This window comes from Rhinopithecus roxellana, chromosome 3, assembly GCF_007565055.1.
Source record: "Rhinopithecus roxellana isolate Shanxi Qingling chromosome 3, ASM756505v1, whole genome shotgun sequence".
Lineage (NCBI taxonomy): Eukaryota > Metazoa > Chordata > Mammalia > Primates > Cercopithecidae > Rhinopithecus > Rhinopithecus roxellana.
In genome coordinates this window covers 14,574,156-14,596,675 of record NC_044551.1, presented here as the reverse complement: position 1 = coordinate 14,596,675, position 22,520 = coordinate 14,574,156, and the positions used below count along the sequence as shown (strand labels likewise).

At 59.6% G+C, this 22,520-nt stretch overlaps 1 protein-coding gene across 1 annotated transcript; it reads right to left on the bottom strand.

Moving 5' to 3' along the window:
• Positions 1-1,100: 1,100 nt before the first annotated feature.
• Positions 1,101-21,796, bottom strand: SLC6A19 (solute carrier family 6 member 19). Its single transcript, XM_010371462.2, has 12 exons — positions 21,595-21,796; positions 14,345-14,485; positions 12,593-12,730; positions 10,712-10,893; positions 9,669-9,779; positions 9,191-9,303; positions 6,584-6,712; positions 6,325-6,481; positions 4,153-4,357; positions 3,809-3,968; positions 1,851-2,013; positions 1,101-1,477 (listed from the first exon to the last, which is right to left on the bottom strand). The coding sequence occupies exons 1-12, from the start codon at positions 21,794-21,796 to the stop codon at positions 1,274-1,276; spliced, it is 1,905 nt and encodes a 634-aa protein (XP_010369764.1). The 3' UTR covers positions 1,101-1,273.
• Between the last annotated feature and the right edge of the window lie 724 nt (positions 21,797-22,520).

Genomic DNA, 22,520 nt, shown 5'->3' with positions numbered 1-22,520 from the left:
TATTTGTGGTGGCAGGAGCAATGATTAAACGGCTGGCATTTGTGGTGGCAGGAGCAATGATTAAACGGCTGGCATTTGTGGTGGCAGGAGCAATGATTAAGTGGCTGGCATTCATTAAGCTGGGCAATGGCCAGGACGCAGAGACTTGGCAGAGGCCGACTGGAGGCACGACTCCGGACGATGCAGCCAAATTTTCTCAGAATCGCCAGCAACTGCCCGCTCTGGCTTCTGAGAGGCTGCTCCCGGTCAAGGGCTATGGGGCCCTGGGAACCCCCGGGTCAAAGGTCAACACCAAGGGGAAGGGGATGGGTGGGGGTGGGCAGCAAAAGTCGCTCTCAGGAGCCAAGACAGTAACCTGTGCTTTTGTCTCCTGCCATCCACAGAGAGGAAGCACAGAGGTGCTGCCCCCCACCCTGGCTGCAGCTTCTGCTTCCCCTGGGTATGTGCAGGTTGTAGCATGTCCCCAGTGGTCCGCTCCCCCAGCCTCTGCACATGCACCCTGTGTCTGTGGCAAGGACGGACACAGAGGACGGCTGGGCCCTGAGTGGCAGGCATGTGTCCCATCGAAGTGTATGCATACATATCCACACGTGTCCATATGTGTACATACATACATATGCACACACAGCACACATCACACACTTACAGACAACACGCACGTATACACAGACACACACCCATGTACGCATGCTCACATATACACACGTCACACAGGCATACATGCACATATACACCGATGCACATGTACATGCATGCACACACACACACAACACACATACTCACAGGTATACATACATGCATGCATGTGGACACCCATTATACAAGCACATGTGTGTGCATGTATACACATGTGTTCACACATATGCACACCACACACAACACAGGCATGCACGTCCATATATACATGCACGCACACATATGGGCAGTAAATATACATGTACACACGTGCACACATGTATATGAATGCACACACGTGCACATTCACACTGTGACCATACATGTACATGCCACATGACACACATCTACACACATGGCACATACATGTACACACGTACACACGTATATGCATGCACACATGTGCACACTCACATGGTGCCCATACATGTAGATGCACACACGACACACATCTGCACACATGGCACATGTGTATAAAATACAAACACACACACGTGAGCATACATTCATGCTCACACACATGCAGGTGCACCCCACAGGTCTTGCCGTTTCCTCCTTCCTGGACACCAGTGTGTGGCACGCCGTGGGCTCGGCCTTCTCAGTACTTCAGGTCTCCGTTCACCGAGGCTGTGGACAGTGTGCTCACCAGCCCCTGACGGTCCCCTGGCTTCTGGCAGCGGTTCTTGATGAGCTTGTAGATGGCATAGCTGGGGATGGTGAGGCAGGGCACTCCGGCCACAATCACCACCACCGCATACACCCAGTTTGGGTAGGAGATCTTCTGGGATTTGGGAAATTCCTCCTGGGGAGAATGTCCCATGGGTGAGTAGGCACCTCGGGAGCCAGCGGGGTTCACTTTGGGGCAAAGGCCCCTCACCCCATGACTCTTACCTCCTGTCCTGTGGCCTGGGGCTCCTCCAGCTTTCTCTTTCCCCTGCCTCCCAACTACCAGCCCACCGACCTCCCTCCTGGGATGGCGTGACACACTGGTGTCAGGGAGGGGGGAACCAGCAAGTTGTGTGGGGTGGTGGCTGGACTGCACCTGAGTGTGAGCGTGTGTGCCTATGTATGTGGGTGTGTGTGTTGTGTGTGCATGCTCCATGTGTGTGGATGTGTGTTCTCCTTTCCCCTTTCCCGTTCCTCTCCCCACCCTAGGCGATGGCCTGGGCACTTACGTAGCCAGGATCCCAGATGCTGTAGGTCAGTTCCTCACTGACTTTGACCACAAAGAAGAAGAGGAAGATGATCAGCATGAGTAGGGGGCTGATCACGCGCCACGTGACTTGCCAGAAGATGTTGGGCTTGTGGCCAATCATGAACTCGATGTCCTTATTGAACCTGCCAAGGCCAGAGACAGCTGTCGCTGCTACCAGCTGGGCTTCAACTCGCCAAGCTTTCTGTGCATTCTGCTATCTGAACAGACGGCATTGTGCTGCGAGGTGCCCAGCCTCCCCTCGCCAGGGCCCCCTCCCTCACTCCTGCCCATGGGTGCCTCCTCAAGCAGAGCCATCTGTGGGCACGGCCAGCAGCTGTCTCTGCCCTATGACATCACCAGCCAGTGCTCGACGGCAAGCCCATGGTCAGAGGTGCCCTGCCCACACCCACACCTGAGGTGGTCACCGGTGCAGAATGGGGGGTTGGAGGAGGGAGTGCCGCCAGACACCCGCAGCCTCTCCTTCCTTAGCAGCACCCTGAAGTTGGAAAATCCCACACCTTCCCCACCCTACAGCTCAATTCCCGTCCTCTGCTGAACCCTCTTCTGTGCAAAGGAGTTTATCGTCTGCAGAAATCAGGATGGAGCAGGCGGGAGGTTACACCGAAGCTGGTCCCAGGCCTGCAGTGTGCAGGTGAGTACCCTTGGTCCCTGCAGAAGCATGTGAGGAGTAGCTGGTCCCACATGTCCCAGATTTAGATGGTTATGCATGCACCTCACACCTGGCAGCACCAGCCTGCAGCTAACCCACATGTTGGGCCTAAACATTCTTTGACAATATCTGTGTGATGTTAGAATAGCATGGCCAGCGCGCCCTGTGTCCCTCAGCCTTCTCCATGGCTCCCCCAGGCTGGTGCGAGCTCTGTCCTCACTCATCCAGTGCTGAAGAGCTTATTGCCCTTGTGTCCTGCAAACCCCACTGCCAGGGACGCAGGACAGGTTTCCCAAGCCAGGAGCCTGCAGGGCTGTGCCTGATCAATGTTAACTGAGTCTGTCCAATTATTTCTTCTTCTTCTCCTCCTCCTCCTCCTCCTTCTTCTTCTTCCTCTTTTTCCTCTTCTTCTTCTTCCTCTTCTTCTTCCTCCTCCTCCTCCTTCTTCTTCTTCCTCTTCCTCTTGTTCTCCTCCTCCTCCTCCTCCTCCTCCTTCTTCTCCTTCTCCTTCTCCTTTTTTTTTTTTTTTTTTTGAGATGGAGCCTCACTTTGTCACCCAGGCTGGAGTGCAGTGGTGTGATCTCCCCTCAACCTACACCTCCTAGGTTCAAGCCATTCTCCTGCCTCAGCCTCCCGAGTAGCTGGGATTACAGGTATGCATCACCATGCCTGGCTAATTTTTGTATTATTGGTAGAGATGGGGTTTCACCATGTTGGCCAGGCTGGTCTCAAACTGCTGACCTCAAGTGATTTGCCCACCTTGGCCTCCCAAAATGCTGGGATGACAGGTGTGAGCCACCGTGCCTGGCCTTGTCCGATTATTTCTAAAGTGGTGGCTCCGACCAAGAGTCCCTGTCTGAGGCTCTACCACACTTCTGGAGCCTCTGTGTCCCTAGAAAGGCCTGGAGCGCCAGGGACATGAGGCACTCCCCACCCCCCAGCACACACAAGGAGCATCTCTGGCCATGGGCCCTGCAGTGGCCTTGAGCATGCAGCTCTGGCTCTCTGCGTGGGCACTGCCAAGGTCTGGACTCCACCGGGCTTCCTGGCTTCCAGCAACACAAAGTTCCCATTATTGGCAGGCCAGGGCCTGCTGATGCCCTCTGCTCCCGCCAGGAGAGGTATACACCAGCCTCCGTGGCCAGCCGAGGCCCCAGGTCATGGACTCTCCCTCTGTACCCTGAACACAGCCCGGGTCCTCCTCACAGGAATGCCCTGTGACCTTGCTTTTCTGCATTAGAGGCACCTGTCCCCACTGTGGCCCCTACCTGTCCACACCGTACACGTAGACCACAGCGAACATCTCGCAGAAGGCAATGGTGAGCAGGGGAATGGAGCCGGCGTAGCTGTCCAGCAGGGAGAGCCAGTACTGGCCAGAGTTCAGTGTGAAGATGAAGCCAACGAGGAATGTTCCCAGGCAGATGAGGCCTGCAGGCCGGGTGGACGGAGATGCTGACACCCCCAGGGCTGCACATACGGCTGGGGAACAGAGCTGCCCACACGCCCAGGGGCTGCACACATGGCCGGGGGCTAGAGCTGTTCACAGCCCCAGGGGCTGCCACCCCACAGGTGACACCATGGCCATGGGGACCCCACCCGACTGCACACGCACCTGTGAGCAGCTCCTTGGGCCACTTCGGGGGGATAACTCTGAGGTCCTGCAGGGGCACAGTGACGCCCTCCATGTTCCCAAACATAGATGACAGCCCCAGGCAGAAGAGCATAATGAAGAAGAGCACGGACCACAGTGGGGACACCGGCATCTTGGTGATGGCCTCAGTGAAGACGATGAAGGCCAGGCCTGTGCCCTCCACACCCTGCATGGATGACACACACAGTCACCAGGGCCTCTGCCCCCCACGGACTCCCTCTCGTCCCTGCCCGAGGTCTTGTGCATCGCCAAGCCATGCAGCACGGGGCGGGCAGGTCTGAGCTGTCATGAAATAGCTAGATCTTGTCTTTCAGGCCCAAAGTGTATTTTCAAAAGCTGAACTATGCATCACGACCAGCAAGTGGATCCCATCACCAAGCGGCACTCAGAGCCCCGTTCCGCCCACAGATGGGCTCTCCCAACACAGGGAGCTTCTGAGATCTCACAGCCCGCATAGCCCTGATCCAGTGTAGCTGAGCCATGTACACGAGGTGTTACGTGAGTCGCCTGTTAATAAACGCATGCCCTGGATGTGCTTGGAAGTCAAGTGGCCGACGGCCGAGTTAGAGCAGGCTGTGCCCACAGACAGCCTCTTGGGTAAGAACCACCAAGGTGCCGCCACCCAGAGGCCCCAGGGCTGACCTTCTGCTCCTGTGTCTGGTCCCAGACCATCCCCAAGAACCAGGCCCCGGCCCGTCACAGTCCTGGTGATCAGCGGTCCTGGCTGCGTAATCTCGGGAGGAAAACCTCCACCCATGAGGCTGAGGGACCTGCTCAGCTCAGTGGGGCTCCCTGCAGGGTACTGGCTCCGGGATTGGATGTGGGAGGACTCAAGGACCCATCCGAAGACAGGGTCCTTCAATGCTGCTTAACACATCTATGTGAGTTCCAGGGACAAGAGTAACCCCTTACACAGCAGGACATGGCTTGTGGAGGGCTCTGAAGAGTTTAAAAGGAAATTGTCAGAAGCAGGCGGCAGCATGTGCACACAAGGCACGCTGCTCTTCAGTGCAGGGTGGGAGGTGGGAGGAGGTGGGAGGAGGTGGGAGGAGGTGGGAGGAGGTGCCAGGATGGAGGCGCCAACCTGCAGCAACTCTGGTGCTTTTCGGAATGGCACTGCTGAGGGCAGCCCTGCCATGAGATCACGCACCATGGGGTTTCTTTCTGTGGCATTTCTAGAAAAGGCAGGTGGGCAGAGCAGCAGAGGGGGTGCCTGGGGCTCCCAGGAGTGGGGAGTGACAGCAAACGGAAACCTTGTGGGCACGGACGGGGTGCTGCACATGGCTGTGCAAGTCACTGCAAATGGGTGAATTTCATGGTGCATAATTATACCTCACTAAAGTTGCTTTTAAAAAAGACATTTAGACCGGGACGGCCCTACTGGGTCCCTCCTGCCTGCGCATCCTGCACTTGGAGGCCTCCTGCAGTTGGTGGAATAGGGTTGAGAGAGGCCACAGAGCCCTCTGCCTGGCTCCAGCTGGCGCGGAAATGGCTCACTCTGCCCAGCTTTCTCCCCGCGGCCACTGGAGTAGCAGCGCTGGGTCCTGAAGTGCCTAATGCCCGCAAAATATGGGGTGGCTCCCCAAAAGAAACCTGCATAATTAAAATCAGCAAATGTCGACCTTTAATTGTAACAGCATCTAAACTCCATTAACTATGGAAATAGTATTCAAAAGTGCTGGTCACATGGAGTATCCTCAGTATCAGCGTGACTAAGACGTGCCAGCTGGTCCAAAATAAAACCTGTCCTGGTGGCCTCACAAGTTCAAAAACAGCTACACAAACTCTTTCCATGTTGATGGAAGTTATTGTGAACATCTATCCCTGATGGCCCCAGGCAGTGTTTCGCGTGTTTGATGGGAAAGAATGCAGGGGCAGCCCATGGTGTTCCCCAGCTTCTGCCTCTGAGCCTCTGCCTCTGAGTGTAACAGAAGCCTCAGAAGTGAAATCTCGTGGCCTGGCAGACACCAGCACCCCAGACGGACAGCAGGCAGAGCAGACCGTGGGAGCTGGGCCTCCCGACGGAAGCTCAGCATCTGTGTCCTCCACAGGCCAGGGGCCCAGGGGTGGCTGGACTCTGAGGTGCCAGCAAGGGGGGTCCTCTCCCTGCCTCGAGCTCCGGAATGGGCCTACCTCCGAGAGGAAGGAGTTGATGTCGCAGGTCTGGAACGCCAGCTGCGCGTAGGCCGCGGGGTCGGAGGCATTGCACTGCCGTTGCATCTCTGCAAAGTTCTCCTGGGTCACGTTGCCTTCAGGCAGGTCGAACTCATTGATGAGGGTCAGGATGTTCCTGTGGGTCAGATCGAGGCTGATGGCCAGCTGGGGCCAGAGAGCCTGGGAGGCTTCCTGGAGGCGCATCCCAAGGCACCTGGATGGTGGGACAGCCACTCACGTGCTGAAGCAGTCATCATAGCGCTGTGTGGCGCGGAACCCAATGATGGAGTAGACCACAATGGCCGCGTACACCGATGTGAAGCCGTTGATGATGGACACGATCACCGAGTCCCTCTCGCAGTTGTTGCTGCAGACAAGACCAGTGTCATGGCGGCTGGCGATGAGGCCCCGGGTCAGAACACAGCACAGGGCAGCACCCGCATCCCACCCAGAGCGCCAGCCCCAGGAGCGAGAGGCTGAGCCACTGAGTGACACAGCAAGGCAGCCGGAGCCCCTGCTCCACTCTGAGCAGGCTCAGGGGATGCAGAGGTGGCCCCAGGACAGCGCCTGGTCCCCTGCTGACCTGGTCTCAGCTTAGGGGCTGCCTGGGGCTCTGACTGCTCCTGACTCCCCAGACCACTCTGGTTATAGAGCTCAGGTCTCTTCCCTCCCCATCTCGTGCCTGCGGTAACCTCCATCAGGCCTCTAGGGACAGCTCCAGGCCAAAGACATCACACCCGTTCTCCCCCAGCCCCCACCCTAGGCGTCCTGTCCAGTTGCTCGGCAGCTGAGACCTCACCATTTCCTAAAGGCACCCTGTGCTCAGTGTGTGCTGAACTCAAGCCCCAACCTCTCTGACCCAACCCAGCCAGCTCACTCCACCCTTCCTGTTTTGGCTGATGCTGACACCATCCTTCCAGATGCTTCCATCAAAACCCAAATGTGTTAGCCTCAGGGAAATGCCAATCAAACTGTAGTGAGACCTCACCACATCCCTGCTGGGATGGCCAGAAACAAAAGTCAGATAATAATAAGCATTGGTGAAGATGTGGGGAAACTGGAGCTTCCTACACACTGGTGGGAATGTGAGTGGTGCAGCCACTGTGGAAAACAGCCTGACAGCTCCTCCAAGGACTGCACACAGAGGCCCATATGACGTGGCAACTACACTCCTAGGTGCACACCCAGGAGAATGAAAGCGTGCATCCTCAAAAATGCATACACACGGGCTCACAGCAGCATCACTCACGATAGCCAAAACATGGAAAATGTCCACGGATGCATGGTGCACAAACCGTAGTCCACGCACACCAAAATATCCACGGATGGATGATGCACAAACCGTAGTCCACGCACACCATGAAATATTGCTCAGCCCTAAACAACAATGGCGCTCTGACACCAGCTGTGATGGGATGAGCCTTGAGGATGTCGTGCCCCATGAAAGGATCAGACATAAGGCTGTGGCAATGTAGCCACCCCATTCGCAGGAAATGTCCAGACCAGGCACAGCCACAGAGGCAGACAGCGCATCAGTGCTCACCCAGGGCAGGAGGACAGGGCAATGAGGAGCAGCTGCTCACATATGTGGGGCTTTTGCTGACTGGAATGTTCTAGAACTGGACAGTGGTGATGACTGGCTTCACAACTCTGTGAATGTACTTAAGACCACTGAACTGGGCACTCCAGATGGGGGAATTGTGTGGTATACAAGTTTTCTGAATAAAGCTGTTATAAAAATAATTCACCCTCAATTCCACCTTAGCCACTCCACAAAAAAGTCAGAGTCCTCAATCCTGCCTTGGCCCTGCCCCAGCTGCCTGCAGTGCTCAGGGGCCCTCCTAGCACCTGCCCTCAGCACCCAGGGAAGCTCCTGAGGCCTGGGTGGGGCTTCACTGCTCCACCCAGTGCTCACACAATGACTCCAGGGTCCTTCCTGTCCCTCCAACACCCTCTCTGCCCCCAACCCCATCCTGCACGTGCCTCCAAGTGCACCTCTCTCTGCACCCCAGCCCTCCCTGCCTGGGCTCTACACCTGCCAAGCCCCAGCCACGCCTCAGCTATGCCCTCCCTGCCCAGCCCCGCCCCTCACACCCAGGCCCCGCCCTCCCTGCCCAGGCCCTGCCCCCTTGCACTGAGGGTCCCCTGTGTCTGACTTCAATCGCACCTTCCTAGCCTGGAGGGCCACCCTGACCCCAGGAGTCCTCCCTCACCCCCAGTCCCTTCTGCTCTGAAATTCTGGTCACTGCACACAGGACAATTTCTGCGCTTGCTTGTCAACCTGCAGAGCCGCAGGTCACTATGGGCGGGCCCTGATGCACCTGGTTGGGCATACAGTAGGTGCTTCATAAATGTGAGTGGAAATGAACTGACACCAGCTGTGCTCCTCCCAGACGCTGCTGGGGACTCCAGGGTATGCGCAGTGGCTATGTGGGGAAGGGGCAGTGGAAGGATCAGACCTTGGTCAGGGACGTGGAGGTCATCGGGGGTGCCACATGTCTGGGGGCCTGGGATGCCCAGGGGTGGGCTGGGAGTGATGTGGGCATGGAGCAGGGAACTGGGGAGAGCACAGGAGAGGCCTGCACCAGGCTTGTGGAGGGACGGGTGTGGGGAAAGCTGCAGGCCTCAGGTTCCTGGCCGTCCTCGAAGGGAGACCTGCCCCTCCTCCACATGCTATACTCTAGACTCAGCTCACATGGTCCCTAAGCAGGAGGGAATGGGCCCATCGGGGCAGGGAGGCCCTGGCCACATAGCCACAGAGCACTTTCCACCTTGTCTTTTACCCTCCCAGCAAGATCCCCCCAGGACTGAGAGGGAAACTGAGGCCCGTCACGCCCACACTCACTGCACGGAGTTGTAGCTGGAGAAGGAGATGAGGCCCCCGAAGGCCAGGGAGAAGGAGTAGAAGACCTGTGCACCCGCGTCCAGCCAGGTGACCGGGTTGGCCAGCTCCGTGACCTGCACCACATGGAGACCCTCAGCCACTCTCGGTGTGGATGGGGCCATGGGGACCTGGGAGAGTGTGGTCCCAGGGAGTCTGGGGAGGGTCAAGGCTATCGGGGTGGTCCGGACAGGCCACGGCCCCCCTGGGGTAGCAGCTAGTTCCTTCCCTGTGGGGGCTCCGTCAGCTCACAGGGGCAAAGCCACGCCCCCAGGAGCTGCCCCGGGCCCCAGGGACAGGCCTTGCCCTCGCTGGCCCTGGGACTGGTCGGGCAGCAGCCTGCCCGTCCCCATGGGTGAGAGAGCTGGTATTGAGGCTGGCAGGGGCACAGGGCAGCCAGGCCTCTCCCAGGGTCTGGCCCAGGGCAGCCTTGCGGACTCACGTTGGGCGTGAAGAGGAAGACGATGCCATTGGTAGCGCCCTTCAGCGTCAGGCCTCGGATGAGGAAGATGGTCAGGACGACATAGGGCAGCGTGGAGGTGACGTACACGGCCTGCAGGGGGGCGGGGCATGTGGGATGGGAAGGGAGGGGGCCAGGCATGCGGGGCGTGAGGCATGTGGGAAAGGGGGACCAGGTGGATGGTGGGTGGGGCATGTGGGAAGGGTGGGGAGGGGGCCAGGCCTGTGAGGGGCAGGGCATGTGGGACAGGTGGGGATAGGGGCAGGGGCTGTGGGGGGCAGGGCCTGTAGGGGGCGGAGGATGTGGAATGGATGGGGATGAGGGGCCGGGCCTGTGGAGTCCGGGTGTGTGGAACGGTGCGAGGGGGGCCGGGCCCGTGGGGGTTGAGGCATGTGGGGAAGGGGGCCCAGGACTGCGGGGGGTGGGGCATGTGGGACCGGTGGCGGTTGGTGGGCAGGGCCTGCGGGGGGCCGGGTATGTGGAATGGGTGGGGATGGGGACAGGGCCTGCAGGGTGTGGGCATGTGGGATAGGGCGGGGGGGGCCGGGGGCGTTCCGGGCCTGAGGGGGCGGGGCATATGGGATGAGTTGGGAGGGGGTCAGGGCCTCACAGGCTGCTGGCCCACCAGGAGAACGGGCTGGCTGCTCTGGACCTCGCACCAAAGATTCCCATGTAGGGAAGATCAAGCCTCACTCTTCCATTTCCACCTTCCTATTTTATCATCATCGTCGTCGTCGTCTCTTTCCAGTAGTTAGTATTACTCCTACACAACGCTAAGTGTCGTGTGGGCCAACGCCAAGTTCCTGGGGCCCCAAGTCTGGTCATTTCAGGAAACCCAGGGCAGGCAGGGCCCCACCCGCCCAGGCCAGTGAGCCGAAGGGCAAAGGCAGCTCTCTCGGTGGGGTCTGGGGAAAGGCAGAGCCCGGGACCCCCAGAGCTGGGTTTTAGAGTGCAGCCGGCTGGATGCAGGGCTGCCCACACCTGCCCTCTGGAGCACCTGCAGCCTCGCCGGGCCCACGCAGTACCTTCCCGGTGGTCTCAATGCCGCGGATGGTGCACATGTACAGGACGCTCCATGCACCAGCGAGGCACAGCAGCAACCACCACTGGATGGAGCCCGAGTCGCTGATGGACGTGGAGGTGTTGAGCGTCACTCGATACCAGAAGTAGTCCACAGGGGAGCTCCTGGCACACTCGTCCACGTACCCTGGGGAGAGGGCCATTCACACACCTCAGGGTGCGGGCCCCCCAAGGGAGGAAAATGGAAGGCCCTGATCTGGAAGACATGCCAGCTGCTCCAGAGGCCTTGACACCAGTGACACACCCACACGTGCACATGAACACAGGCACACATGCTCACGTGCATGCACAAGCACACACGCACACAGCACACACGCACAGCTGCCCCCTCGTGTGCACATCTGGTACATGCACCTGCATACCCCACACATGCACATGCACACAGACACACGTGCTCACATGCACACACATGCACGGACACACAAAGCACACACATGCACACAGGCACACATGCTCACGTGCATACACATGCATGTAGACATACAGCACACAAGCATGACTGTATCCTCACGTGCACATCTGGTACATGTACCTCTACACCCCACACATGCACATGCACACAGCACACATGCTCACGTGCACACACATGTGTGCATACACATTGCACACACAGGCATATGCGCACACACAGCACACATGCACAGCTGCACCCTTGCATACCCATCTGGTGCACACGCTTGCACACCCCACGTACGCACACACCTTTGTGAGCACACGAGCACACATGCCTAACACGTGTGCACACACATTGCACACACAGGCATATGTGCACACACAGCACACATGCACAGCTGCACCCTTGCATACCCATCTGGTACACACACCTGCACACCCCATGTATGCACACGCCTTTCTGAGCACACGAGCACACATGCCTACACAGGTGCACTGGTTAGAAGGCTCCAGTCCCAACATTCAGGTGCACCCTGGGCCTCACGCTGCTCCCTCTTCTCTGTGCAAGTCTGGCGGCCTCAGAGCGTTTGCGCTCCTGGGCGGGGGCCCTCGCCTGCAACTGCCCACTCCACACACTCTCGCCACCGTGGGCCTCTCTGGGCTTGGGGAACCACCTGAGACCCTTCTAAGGAGGAAGTGGTCTAATTCCAGAGGACCCCACACCCCCAGAGGCAGGAAAGGGCCCCGACAGTCCCAGAGTGCAGTGAGGGTTGCACGTATCGTGAGAGGACCTGTCTTATTCTGACCTGAGGGGCCGTCTTGCTGGCCTCAACAGAACAGCAGCATGCAGGGAAGTCCCGCTGGCCCCGCTGTGCTGGTCAGACCAGAAGCCGGTGCTGACCAAGCCATTCAGGCCCCAGGGCCACTTGTGAATCGCCGTGAGCTGACTGCATGTCACACGTAGAGGGTCTGTCCCCTACGCTCCCTCTCTGGGCAAGAGGGTTCTGGAAGGGCCGGGGTGAGAGGGCAGTGCAGGGCCCACATGGGCAGGACAGACCCACCTGAGCAGAGCAACGCAGGGATGCGTGGGGTGGAAGGCGGCAGTCCTGACACCACGTCCCTTCCTGGAGAATAGGGAGCAGCCTCCCAGCAGCCCCGGACTCCAGGCTGGTGACCACGGGCCCTCAGAGTGGGCACAGCCCCTGCTGGGCTCCCACACTTTCCCCCAAGGGCCTCATCCTCCACCACACCCCCGACAAAAGAGCCACCACTTTGAAGGCCTTTTCTCTGGCGCTGCCGTTCTTTGATGCCCTGTTGCCTTGGGGCTCTGGTTTCTGCCACAACTGACCTAAGTTTCGTGAGGCCATGTGCCTGCTAGGAGAGGCACAGCGGCCCCACAGGTGAGATGGACAGGGCTGCTTGCAAGGACTCACCTGTCCGGTTCTCGTTGAGTGGGCACTCACTCCAGGGCAGAGGCTCCTGGAAGGAGTTGAAGAAGTACCACATGATCCAGGAGATGATGGTGTTGTAGTACAGGCCCACCATGAAGGACACGAGCATGGAGGCCAGGCCTGCAGGGATGCTACTGCTGAGGCTTGGGGCTGGGGCACGCCCTCCTCTGGCTGCCCGTCCCCACTCTGAGCAGGAGGTCCCAGGGCTGGCACAGGGTGTGGCCGGGATGGGCTGACCCAGAATCTGAGGGGCACACCTGCCCTGCACACACCTCCCCTCCATGCGCCTCCCCTGCATATGCCTTCCCAGCTCACACCTTCCTGGCACATGCCTGCTTGGCTCGCCCCAGGCATGGGTCTCACCTGCCCAGTGCAGCCTCCAGCAGGTGCATCTAGGCCACGGCCTTGGCAGAGAACTTTTGATGTACCAGTAGCCTGGTTGCTGCCTATGGGCTGGGGAGACTGCCCACTTGGCCCTGCCCCAAACCAGGAAGCCCCCGTGCCCAGGACAGGTGGGTGGGCTTCAGGAAAACCTTCCCTGTGGAGGACTCCTGAGAGGGGAGACAGCAGGAACTGCAGAGGGGAATCTTCTCAATTATTTGGGGACAACTAGGCAGGATGGAGAGTGTGCTGTGTACTACACGCTTTATCAAAGTTTCAAACTCAAAAACCAAATGTGTGCTGTGAATATGTGAGTGTGAGACGGGTAAGAGAGACAGAGGGAGAGACAGAGACGGGGAAGAGAGAGACACAGAGAGCAGGGAAGAGACAGAGAGAATAGGAGGGGGAAAGAAAAAAGACAGAGAGGGGAATGAGAGCGGGAGAGAGAGTGGGGGGAGGAAAAGGTGGGGAAGGGAGAAAATAGGAGGGGAAAGAGAGAGCGACAGAGACAGAGAGAGAGAGGAGGGAGGTCTTGGAGACTCAGGAGAGGGCGTGGGCACTGCCCTGGGCCTGGAGGGAGGCCTTGGAGACTCAGGGAGAGGCCGGGATGGGGTGTGGGCTCTGCCCTGGGCCTGGAGGGAGGCCTTGGAGACTCAGGGAGAGGCTGGGATGAGGGTGTGGGCTCTGCCCTGGGCCTGGAGGGAGGCCTTGGAGACTCAGGGAGAGGCTGGGATGAGGGTGTGGGCTCTGCTCCAGGCCTGCAGGCTTCTGAAGGGCAGGTGCTTCCTGGACTCAGACCCCTTTCTGGAGTGGACCCTGCTCTTTCCTCCTCCGTCTTTCACTGCCTGCCCATATTCTGAGGCCTTAATGAGCCGTGTCCTCTTGGTGAGGCTGCACTGGGTCTGCTCCTGGGCCCCAGAGTTTATCAATGAATGACTATGTCTGGGGGTGTCCGCGCTGGGGACCTCCTCACTAGATGTGGGGGAGTGGGCACAGGAGGCTGGGAGGGCAGTGGCTGGCGCCCCCTCCTGGGCCCTGGGCTCTTGCTGAGTGCCACCCTGGGGAGGGCTTGAGGGGTCACTCTGCTGTCCAGAGTCTGGACCCTCCTGGGCCCTGGGCTGCAGGGACTCGGGCGGCCTCTGCTGGCCTGTCTGGTTCCTGGTGACCAGGAGTGGCCTGGAGTTTCCAAAGGCCTCCAGGAGATGAACCTGGGACCTTTGTTTCACCTAGAAACAGACAAGGAAGTCAGAGCAGGGGCGCTGAGACCGGCAAGGCGAGCCCTGGGCCCGGGTGGAGTGGCTCCGAGGCAGAGGTGACCCCTGGGCCCAGGTGGAATGGCTCCGAGGCACTCACCTACGCCCTTCAGGGCTGGGTGGATGGAGCTCCACACGCCCAGGCTGCCCCGCCGCAGCCGTTGCCCGATGGCGAACTCCAGGTGCAGCAGGGGGATGCCCTCCAGGACCAACAGGATGAGGAACGGGATCATGAAGGCTCCTGCAACTGGGAGGAGTCCACCACACCTGAGAGCTGGCCCGGGCAGCAGGAAGGCCTCCCTCAGGAGCAGCCATTCACAGCACCTTGCAGCCCCTGTGGCTGGCCCACCGGGGGGAACAGAGCTGAGATGGAGCAGCCAGTCCATGGGATCAGGGCCAGAGCTGACTCCACGTTCTGAAAGCACTGCTGGGCACCTGGCCGTTCCTGACCATCACACAGGCTGAGGTCGCCTGTGGGACCTTGGGACATTGTGGTTGTTAAGGGAGGTGTGGTCCATGCCCTGAGTGCACTGACCAACCTGCAACCACAGCCGCTGCCTGTGAGTCGACCTCCCTGCCCACCCCCTGGCAGTCCAGGGGTCCCACGGAGGAGCTGCTTTTGCCTGTCTAGTCAGGGGCTTCCAACAGCAGCGTGCCCGCCCCTGCCCCACCTGTGCCGGCTGCACCTGCCACATCCTTCCTTGGCTTAATGAACGTTCTGTGGATTTGGCATGCCTGTGGGGAGGGACTGTTTCCTGGCAATCATGTGTGGCCTCAGTGGGGTGTTAGGGTTTAGTGGGGACCGTTTTGGTTCTTAAGACAGAGTTCTAAAGATGGACCTGGGTCCAGGTGCTAGTTACATGGCATTGTGAGTGTCTTTAATACCACTGAAGTGTACATGTAAAAATGATTAAAATGGCAAATTTTACATATATGATTCAGTAACAATAAAAAATTGCAAAAAGGAGAACTACGTTGAGACATTTCTGCTTCTGCTGTGACAATGGTTTTGTCTTATGGGGATCTACCCACCTCCGCTCTGCTACCTCTTTGCCCTAAAAGGACAGCTTCAGCCATCATTCTGGGGCTAATTCTCTGATTTGGAACAGTGAAAAATCACCTTTGACATATGATGCTATTTAATCTTTGTGAAAATGTAGTCATTCAGTCTGGGCTACAACGGTAGCAGCAAAGTGGGACTGTCCAGGCACTGAGAGAGATCACTCACAGTCTAAACGAGGGCCGCTTTTAGGGTTTCGACTGGCTGGAGAGTTGTTTGTTTGAACATTGGTTTGAACTGGATAAAAGATAGGGATGTGCTGACCCTGAGAGGAAGCCACGTGGCTCCTGCGGTCATCAGTCGTAGAGGCTCAGAGTCAGCCTGGGACCGGGAGAAGAGATTCAGGAAAAATCGCAGATGCTTAGAAGGATTTCACACTCACATTTCCTCATGTCTTTAAATTCTGTCTCTTTCGGAAAACCAAAGCTGAAAAGCATAGGTCGGCTTCCTCTCAGAGCTCAGTACCCGGAGAAGGGGCCTGGCCGCGCCCACGAATTCCACTCGCCTGACCAAGCGGGCGGCCCTGACCACTCCTCTGCAGGTAGACGCACAGCCTCCCAGCTCAGCTACAAGGCCCCAAGGCTACACACACAGGATGAGCTGCAGCCACTCCTGGGCATCGTGACGGTGCCCAAGGTGCTTGGCAGAGGGCGAGGAGGGACACGACCTTGGCAGGGCTCCCATCCAGCCAGGGCAGTGCGGACACCGGTGGGTCCTTCGCCCAAAGGTGGAGAAGGACAAGGGTCAGGGAACAGGAGAGAGGAGTGCAGGCCACGGGGCCCGGCTTCCGAGGCTGGCCTGACACCATGCAGTGCGTCTCCTACCTGAACCCGAGCACCCTGCTATGGGGACGCGGAAGCAGCTCCCGTCGCACCTGCCCCAGGCTGGACGGAAGGCCCGCGCTGCAGCCGGGGTGAGCACAGCGAAGCCGACAGCCTTTGGGACCGGGGTCAGCAGCTGCAACAGCGCAAGAATTCCAAACACAGCTGTGGCTGAAGAGCCTGGGGTTGTGCAGGTCCTAAACCCCCGTGAGCCTGATCCCAACCTGGGTCCTGTCTCCTGGGCCACTTTCTGTCCCGTGGCAACTGACCCCGAGATGGAGGGCTGTGGGGCTGCTCACATGACACTGGGGTCCCAGCAGCAGCCCCTCCTTACGCTGCGTGTCCCTGGGGCCTCTCAGACAGGATGCGTGACCCGCCCACCTGCACCCTCCGCACCAGCAGAGCCAAGCCCCATCATCCTCCCGCCCCCAGGCTGGGCACCCTCACTCTGCTTCCCCACACACGTGTTCCATTTGTTCTTCTCCCACCAAATCTCTTAAACCCTGAGCTCCCCCCATTCCCTCCCCATTGCCTCCCTTCCCCGACTCAGCCACTGTCTCCCTAGCCAGCAGGGCATTGTCAGACCCCAAACTACCATCCTCAGGGGATGGCACTGCACGTGTGTGAGAGACAGAGACACACACAAAGACAGAGACACAGAGAGACAGAGACACAAAGAGAGACAGAGAGGGAAGCAGGGAGAGAGGCAGAGATACACACAGACATACAGAGACAGAGTCACAGAGAGGGAGATGGAGACACAGAGAAAGAGACAGAGAGACACACACACAGACAGAAACAGAGAGAGACAGAGAAGGAGAGAAATAGACACAGGGCCATGGAGAGAGACACACAGAGAGAGAGGAGGGAGGGGTGGGTAGAGGCGGGAGGGAGGAGCCAGGTACTGGCGGCCGTGACTTCCCTACTTGTCCCCCGCCAGCCTTTCTCACTCCTCCCTCTCCCAGTTTAACACCGAGCCTCTTCTCTCTCCTCCTCCCTCTGTCCACTTGGTGCCTGCCTGTTGGGTGGAACAGGGCCCTCTGGAGCCTGAGGCCTCTATCCCCACACAGGTCCTGGCCGGTGCACAGGTCCCTCTCTCTGAGCTGGGGCTCCGGGGACAGGTTCCTTCAGAAGCAGGAGCTGTAGGTGGGGAATTCCAGGAGAGCCAGGTGTGTAGGGTGGGCTGGCAGGATGCTGGATTCATCGTGAGATGAAAGGCAGAGGGGAATGATAGCCAGGTGTAGGAGATGCCCACCAGCCGGTCCCCAAAGCCAGGTGCAGGAAACGCCCACCAGTAGGTTCCCCAGGCTGGGTGCAGGAGACGCCCACCAGTGGGTTCCCAAGGCCGGGTGCAGAAGATGCCCACCAGCAGGTTCCCTATGGGAGGGGGTGGAGGCTGCAGGCTCACCTGCAGGGACACCCAAGACCTCAGCAGGGCCTGCTCATTGGGTTAAAATAGGAAAAGATTCACTCCTCTAATTATTTTTCCCAAGAGCTTGATTTGAAACTCTTCCAGACAAAACTACCAGGGAAAAAGCAAGTGCACGATCCCAAACGTCCTCCATCTCCTCCCTTCCCTCCACTATGCCCTAACCCTAAATGCTTGGGTCTTCCTTCCACTCCATCTCCATTGAGAAAACTCCTACTCATCCTTGAAAACCCCACCAGGGTGTCCCCTCTTCTGAGAGTCTCAGTTGTTGCCCTTGCTCCTGGTGGCTCTCCTTTCTGAAAGTTCCTTGGGGCAGGAGACCCTCAAATCCCCGACCCCTGGGGTTCAGGCTCAGCATGGAGCCGTGAACAGAGAGAACTGGGGGGCACACAACCACTCTACCCCAAACGCAGCCCGGAGGCAGCCGGGCCCTCCCTTGCTCCCAGTGAAGGGGGCTGTCCTGCCGCAAGAAACGCAAGGAAAGCCAAGCATTCTTGACAATTAAAGCCACCAGAACACGAATATTTGTCTTTTAAACCCAGCGACTTCTTCCTAGTGTGGGGTGAGGCGCAGAGGAAGGAGAGACGGAGAAAGGGGCTGCCAGCACCCAGGCAACACTGAGTGGCTTCACCTGATGGGGCAGTGCAGGGCGCCTGGATGTGGTTGCAAAGGTCCCTGGAAACCAGGCCTCTCTGCTGCGCTGCAGACGTTGGCTCACTCAGGTGGAAGCAGGTAACCGAGAGAATGGGGCGGGGGAACGTGGCCAGATGGAAAGCAGCCAGAGGGAAAGAGAAACTGGGCACAGAAACACAGTTCCTCCTGTCTGTCCTAAGTGGGAAACCAGGAGAGGGAGGAGGGGGAGGAGGGAGCTGCTGTTCTCATGCAGGGACTAAGCTTCCCCTTTTTTCTCTCTCCAGCAGGTGGTGTTTGTGGCACCAAGTAAATGCTGCCTGGATTTTTGCTAAGAAATAGCTGTAGACGGACTGAGGAAAAAGCTGACCCGGGGCCAGGTGCTGAGCAGCAAAGAAGAAACAGCCGGAAACAGCTGTACTGGGGCCACACGGTCCTTGAAGGGGTAGCTCCTCAGGCTCCCGCCTCTCTCACGGGCACTGTCACTGCCGTGTGTAGAGGAGCTGGGGGGCAGCCCCTGAGGGGCCAGCTGTGGGATGGGCTCTGTCAGCAGCCACTGACGGGGATACACGGGGCAGCCGAGGTTTCTGGACAGACCCAGGGGAGCGTGAATGCGTCTCCGCCTGGGCCGCCGGCACTGTGGGGCCCTGCCGTGGGGACGTGGTGCTCCCAGGTGGGGGTGAGCGGGGTGAGCCCTGGCTGACCACATCTCACGGCTTTCGGTTGCTGTTCCTGCACACCCGCCCCCCACCTGAACACCACCCTAGGGGGGCTTTGCCATCACACCCGTTTCCCAGGTGAGAACACCCGGGCACAGCGCGCCCTTGAGCTGGCTCAGGTGAGTGGCGGCTGAGTTTGGAAATGCCCTTGATCGGGAAAGGGTCTCTTGAACCTGCCCACCTGGCACAGGCTCTCCAAGGATGGCAAAATCTGTTAAGACACAGGAGACTCGCAGGCGTAATGGTTTTTAACCTCGAAGGACAATCCCAAACACTCAGGAGGCTTCCAGGAGGGAAGGCAGGAGGACCCGGCTGCCTGCTTCCCCTCGATTTGGTCTCGATGACCCGCATAAATTAGGAAATCTGGTGTCACTGACACGGCGTGCATGCTGGAGCCCTCACTAAGATGCATAGAGAGAGGGCGCGCTGTCTGTGGGTGCGGCCTCCCGGGGATGCTGCCTGCTCCACTGTTTTGGCACCCACGAGGCCCCAAGAGCCGGAGGAGGGGACCCTGTGTCCCTGGGTCCTTTCAGCTGCCTCCCTGAAAGCTCCCTGGGAGCAGAGCTGCAGCCCCGATTAGATTCACCAGGAGATGAGTGCCCTGGTGGGAAACCCAGTGGCCTGCAGAGCCGTCTCCCATTCTCAGTGCGCTGCCCTGCTGGCCCGAGTCCCTCCGGCTGCAATGCAGGCTTCAGCTGTTTCAGGCTGGTGGTCTGGTGTGTGGGGTCCTGGTCAGCCCCCACAGTGTGACCAAAAGGCACGGGGTTCCTCCAGGCCGGGAGGACTGCCAGAACCCTGTGGAGCCCCCTGCGATGTTGCAGCTGATGGGGGCCCAGGTGACAGTGGCCCTCAGAGTCTAGCAGGTGACCTGGTGGCCCAGCAGAAGGCCAGGTCAGCGGCAGCTTGTCTGGGGTCTGGGGAGAAGGGCCTGCTGGTGTCCACCCCAGGAGCGGGACTGTCTGAGACCCAGCACATCCCAGAGCCCGGCTCGGCCCTCCTCACGTGGGCCTGCCTGCCTGGAGCCCGCTGCCCGCTGCCCGCACCTGCCCACCCCAGCAACTCAGCCCTCATCACCTGGGCCTGCCTGCCTGGAGCCCGCTGCCCACTGCCTGCACCTGCCCACCCCAGCAACTCGGCCCTCCTCACCTGGGCCTGCCTGCCCAGAGCCCGCTGCCCACACCTGCCCACCCCAGCATGGCCCAGGGTGTGGCGCCAGCACCCGCTGCTTGAAAGCTGCTTGCTCCCAGGCTCCACCGTGCACAGCGGCTGGTCTCTCAGTGTCAGAGTGGGGACTATCTGAGGTACTGGGAGCCCCATCAGATTCCCACCCAAGCCTACATCTTAGAACTTGCCCGTCTGTGCAAAGACAAGTAACTTCCCAGGCAGGCTGGGGCAGTCCCACCCCCTCCTCTTCCCAGGAGGCATGCGTCTGCCCCTCCGTCCCCAGTACCTGTGGCTCAGTTTCTCCTCCAAGCTAAACAAACTTGGGGTGTGGGTCAGAGCAGGGATCCTCCCCCTCCCCATAGGACAGGGCCCTGGGGGAGGGAGTGAGGACAGTGGCCAGGAAGTCCCTGAGGCTTTGGTGAGCTGAGACTTGGGGACTGTCAGGGACTATAGCATTGCAGTGGCCGAGGACCCCGCCCTGCCTCCAGTGGGAAGTGCCGGCTGGACCAGAGGTTCGTGAAGCGCTCACCCCGCAAGGCCATGATCAACTCCTCGACAACGCTGGAGGCGAAACGGATTCAGGAAAAGCCCATCTCTGTTTTTCTTTAAAACCTTCCCATCACAAAGCCCGTGTGAGAGACAGCAGCTCTCCATGGTGAGAAAAAACAGGGCCCACCGAGGGAGGGCTCTAAACGGAGGCTGAGACCCTCACGGCCCACCATGAGCTGCCCCAGGGCAGCAGGAAGCCTGTTTCCTGAGGGCGCCAGGCCCTCCTGGACCTTCCACCGAGAAAGCAGCAGGTTTGTGGGGGCAGCAGCTGTGGGGTTCGCTGAGCCCAAGGCTGAGCCCAAGTGTGGGGTCTCACGTGCAGCCCCCTGCCAGGCCTGGGAGCCACTTCTCAGATGCTTAGGGCCACTGAGCAGGAACACAAATGTCACCTCCATGCTAGCAGCAGCCATGCCCACCTCGGCCCCAGGAGCCAGAGGAACGGGGAGCACCAGGCTTGTGTGTCGGGTGGGCACAGCAGCTCCCCGGCCTCCAGGCCCAAGTCCACAGGCTCTGGCCACCCACTCTGCTCCTGCAGGGTCACCTGTCCCCAACCCAGCTACCTCCTCTGCCCCCTGCACTGGCAGGTGCCCGCCTGTGGGGCTGGGACAAGAGATGATGCCCAGGAGGGCTCGGCCCCGCGACCTCCGAGGAGGGGCTGTACCGGGAGAAGCAACCTTTCCCCGGCCCCACCCTGGGGCCAGAACCTTCCAGAACTGCCAGTCTGGAACTCAGGGTCCTCCTTGGAGCCTCACACAAAGCCCTGGGGCCGTGCCGGCCAGGCCCATCTCCTCACCAGCAGCCTAGGAACTGGGCACAAGGGCAGGTGGGGGCCCCAGCTCCCCCACGCCCTGCGGCTTCTCCTTTCCCTTCTGTGCTTGGGGAGCCGAGGGTCCGGGGAGGACATCCGCCCAGGGTCTCTGCGTGTGTCTGAGTTTCCCTGGCCACAGCCTGGCCCGCAGCCCCGCCCGGCCAGCTTACCTCCTCCGTGGCTCTGACACAGGTAGGGGAAGCGCCACACGTTGCCCAGGCCCACGCAGAAGCCCACGCAGGTGAGCATGTACTGGGCCTTGTTGTCCCACTTGGGCCGGGAGCCGGACTCCTCCTGCTCGATGGTCTCCAGCTCAGCCAGGGACGGGATCCGGGCGTCCAGGCCGGGGTTGGGCAGGCTGAGCCTCACCATGGTGGTCGCTGGACGGCTCCGCACACAGCAGGCAGGGCAGAAGCTGGAGGGCGAGTGGCCGTGGGCTGGGAGCCGGGCACTTTATAGAGAACCTTTGGCACCTCGCCCCACGCACCTGGGCAGAACGGAGCCAGCCGTCAGCAGATCTGCAGGGCGCGTCCGCGGAGGGACTGTTAATGCCTTATCTGCAGAGACGCCCGGCCCTGGGGCCAGCAGAGCCACCCACTGCCGTCGGGCAACCGGAGGCTGCTCCCTGGCGCTGGCCACCCCTCCCCCTGCACAAACGCACACAGGTGAGCCAGTGCCCCCGGGGAGGAAGAACTGAGGCAAACAAAAAGGACGCTGGCTCTGCCCCACAGTGTCAGAGCCCCTGGCTGCCGCACACCCACACCTGCACGAAGCCAGGTGCAGGTGTACACCTGCCAGGTACAGCTCCCTGGAGCACAGGCATCGGCCCCCACCCCAGTCCAGGGAGCTCAGCGGGAGCAGGGGCCCCGGGGCAGCACCTGGTCTGCTCACACCAAGCAGTGAGACCCTGGGCCCCTCGGGGCTCTGGGCTGTAAACGGGGCCTGGCTTCTCACCAGTACCCACAGAACCACGGCTGCTTGCATTGTGGCCTGAATCAACCTGAGAGTGGGGTTCCCATGGCTGTGTCTCCGGGGCCACAGTTTCATTCTGGGGTTCGTAATGAACTTCGTAATGAATAGCTCACGCTGCCCAACC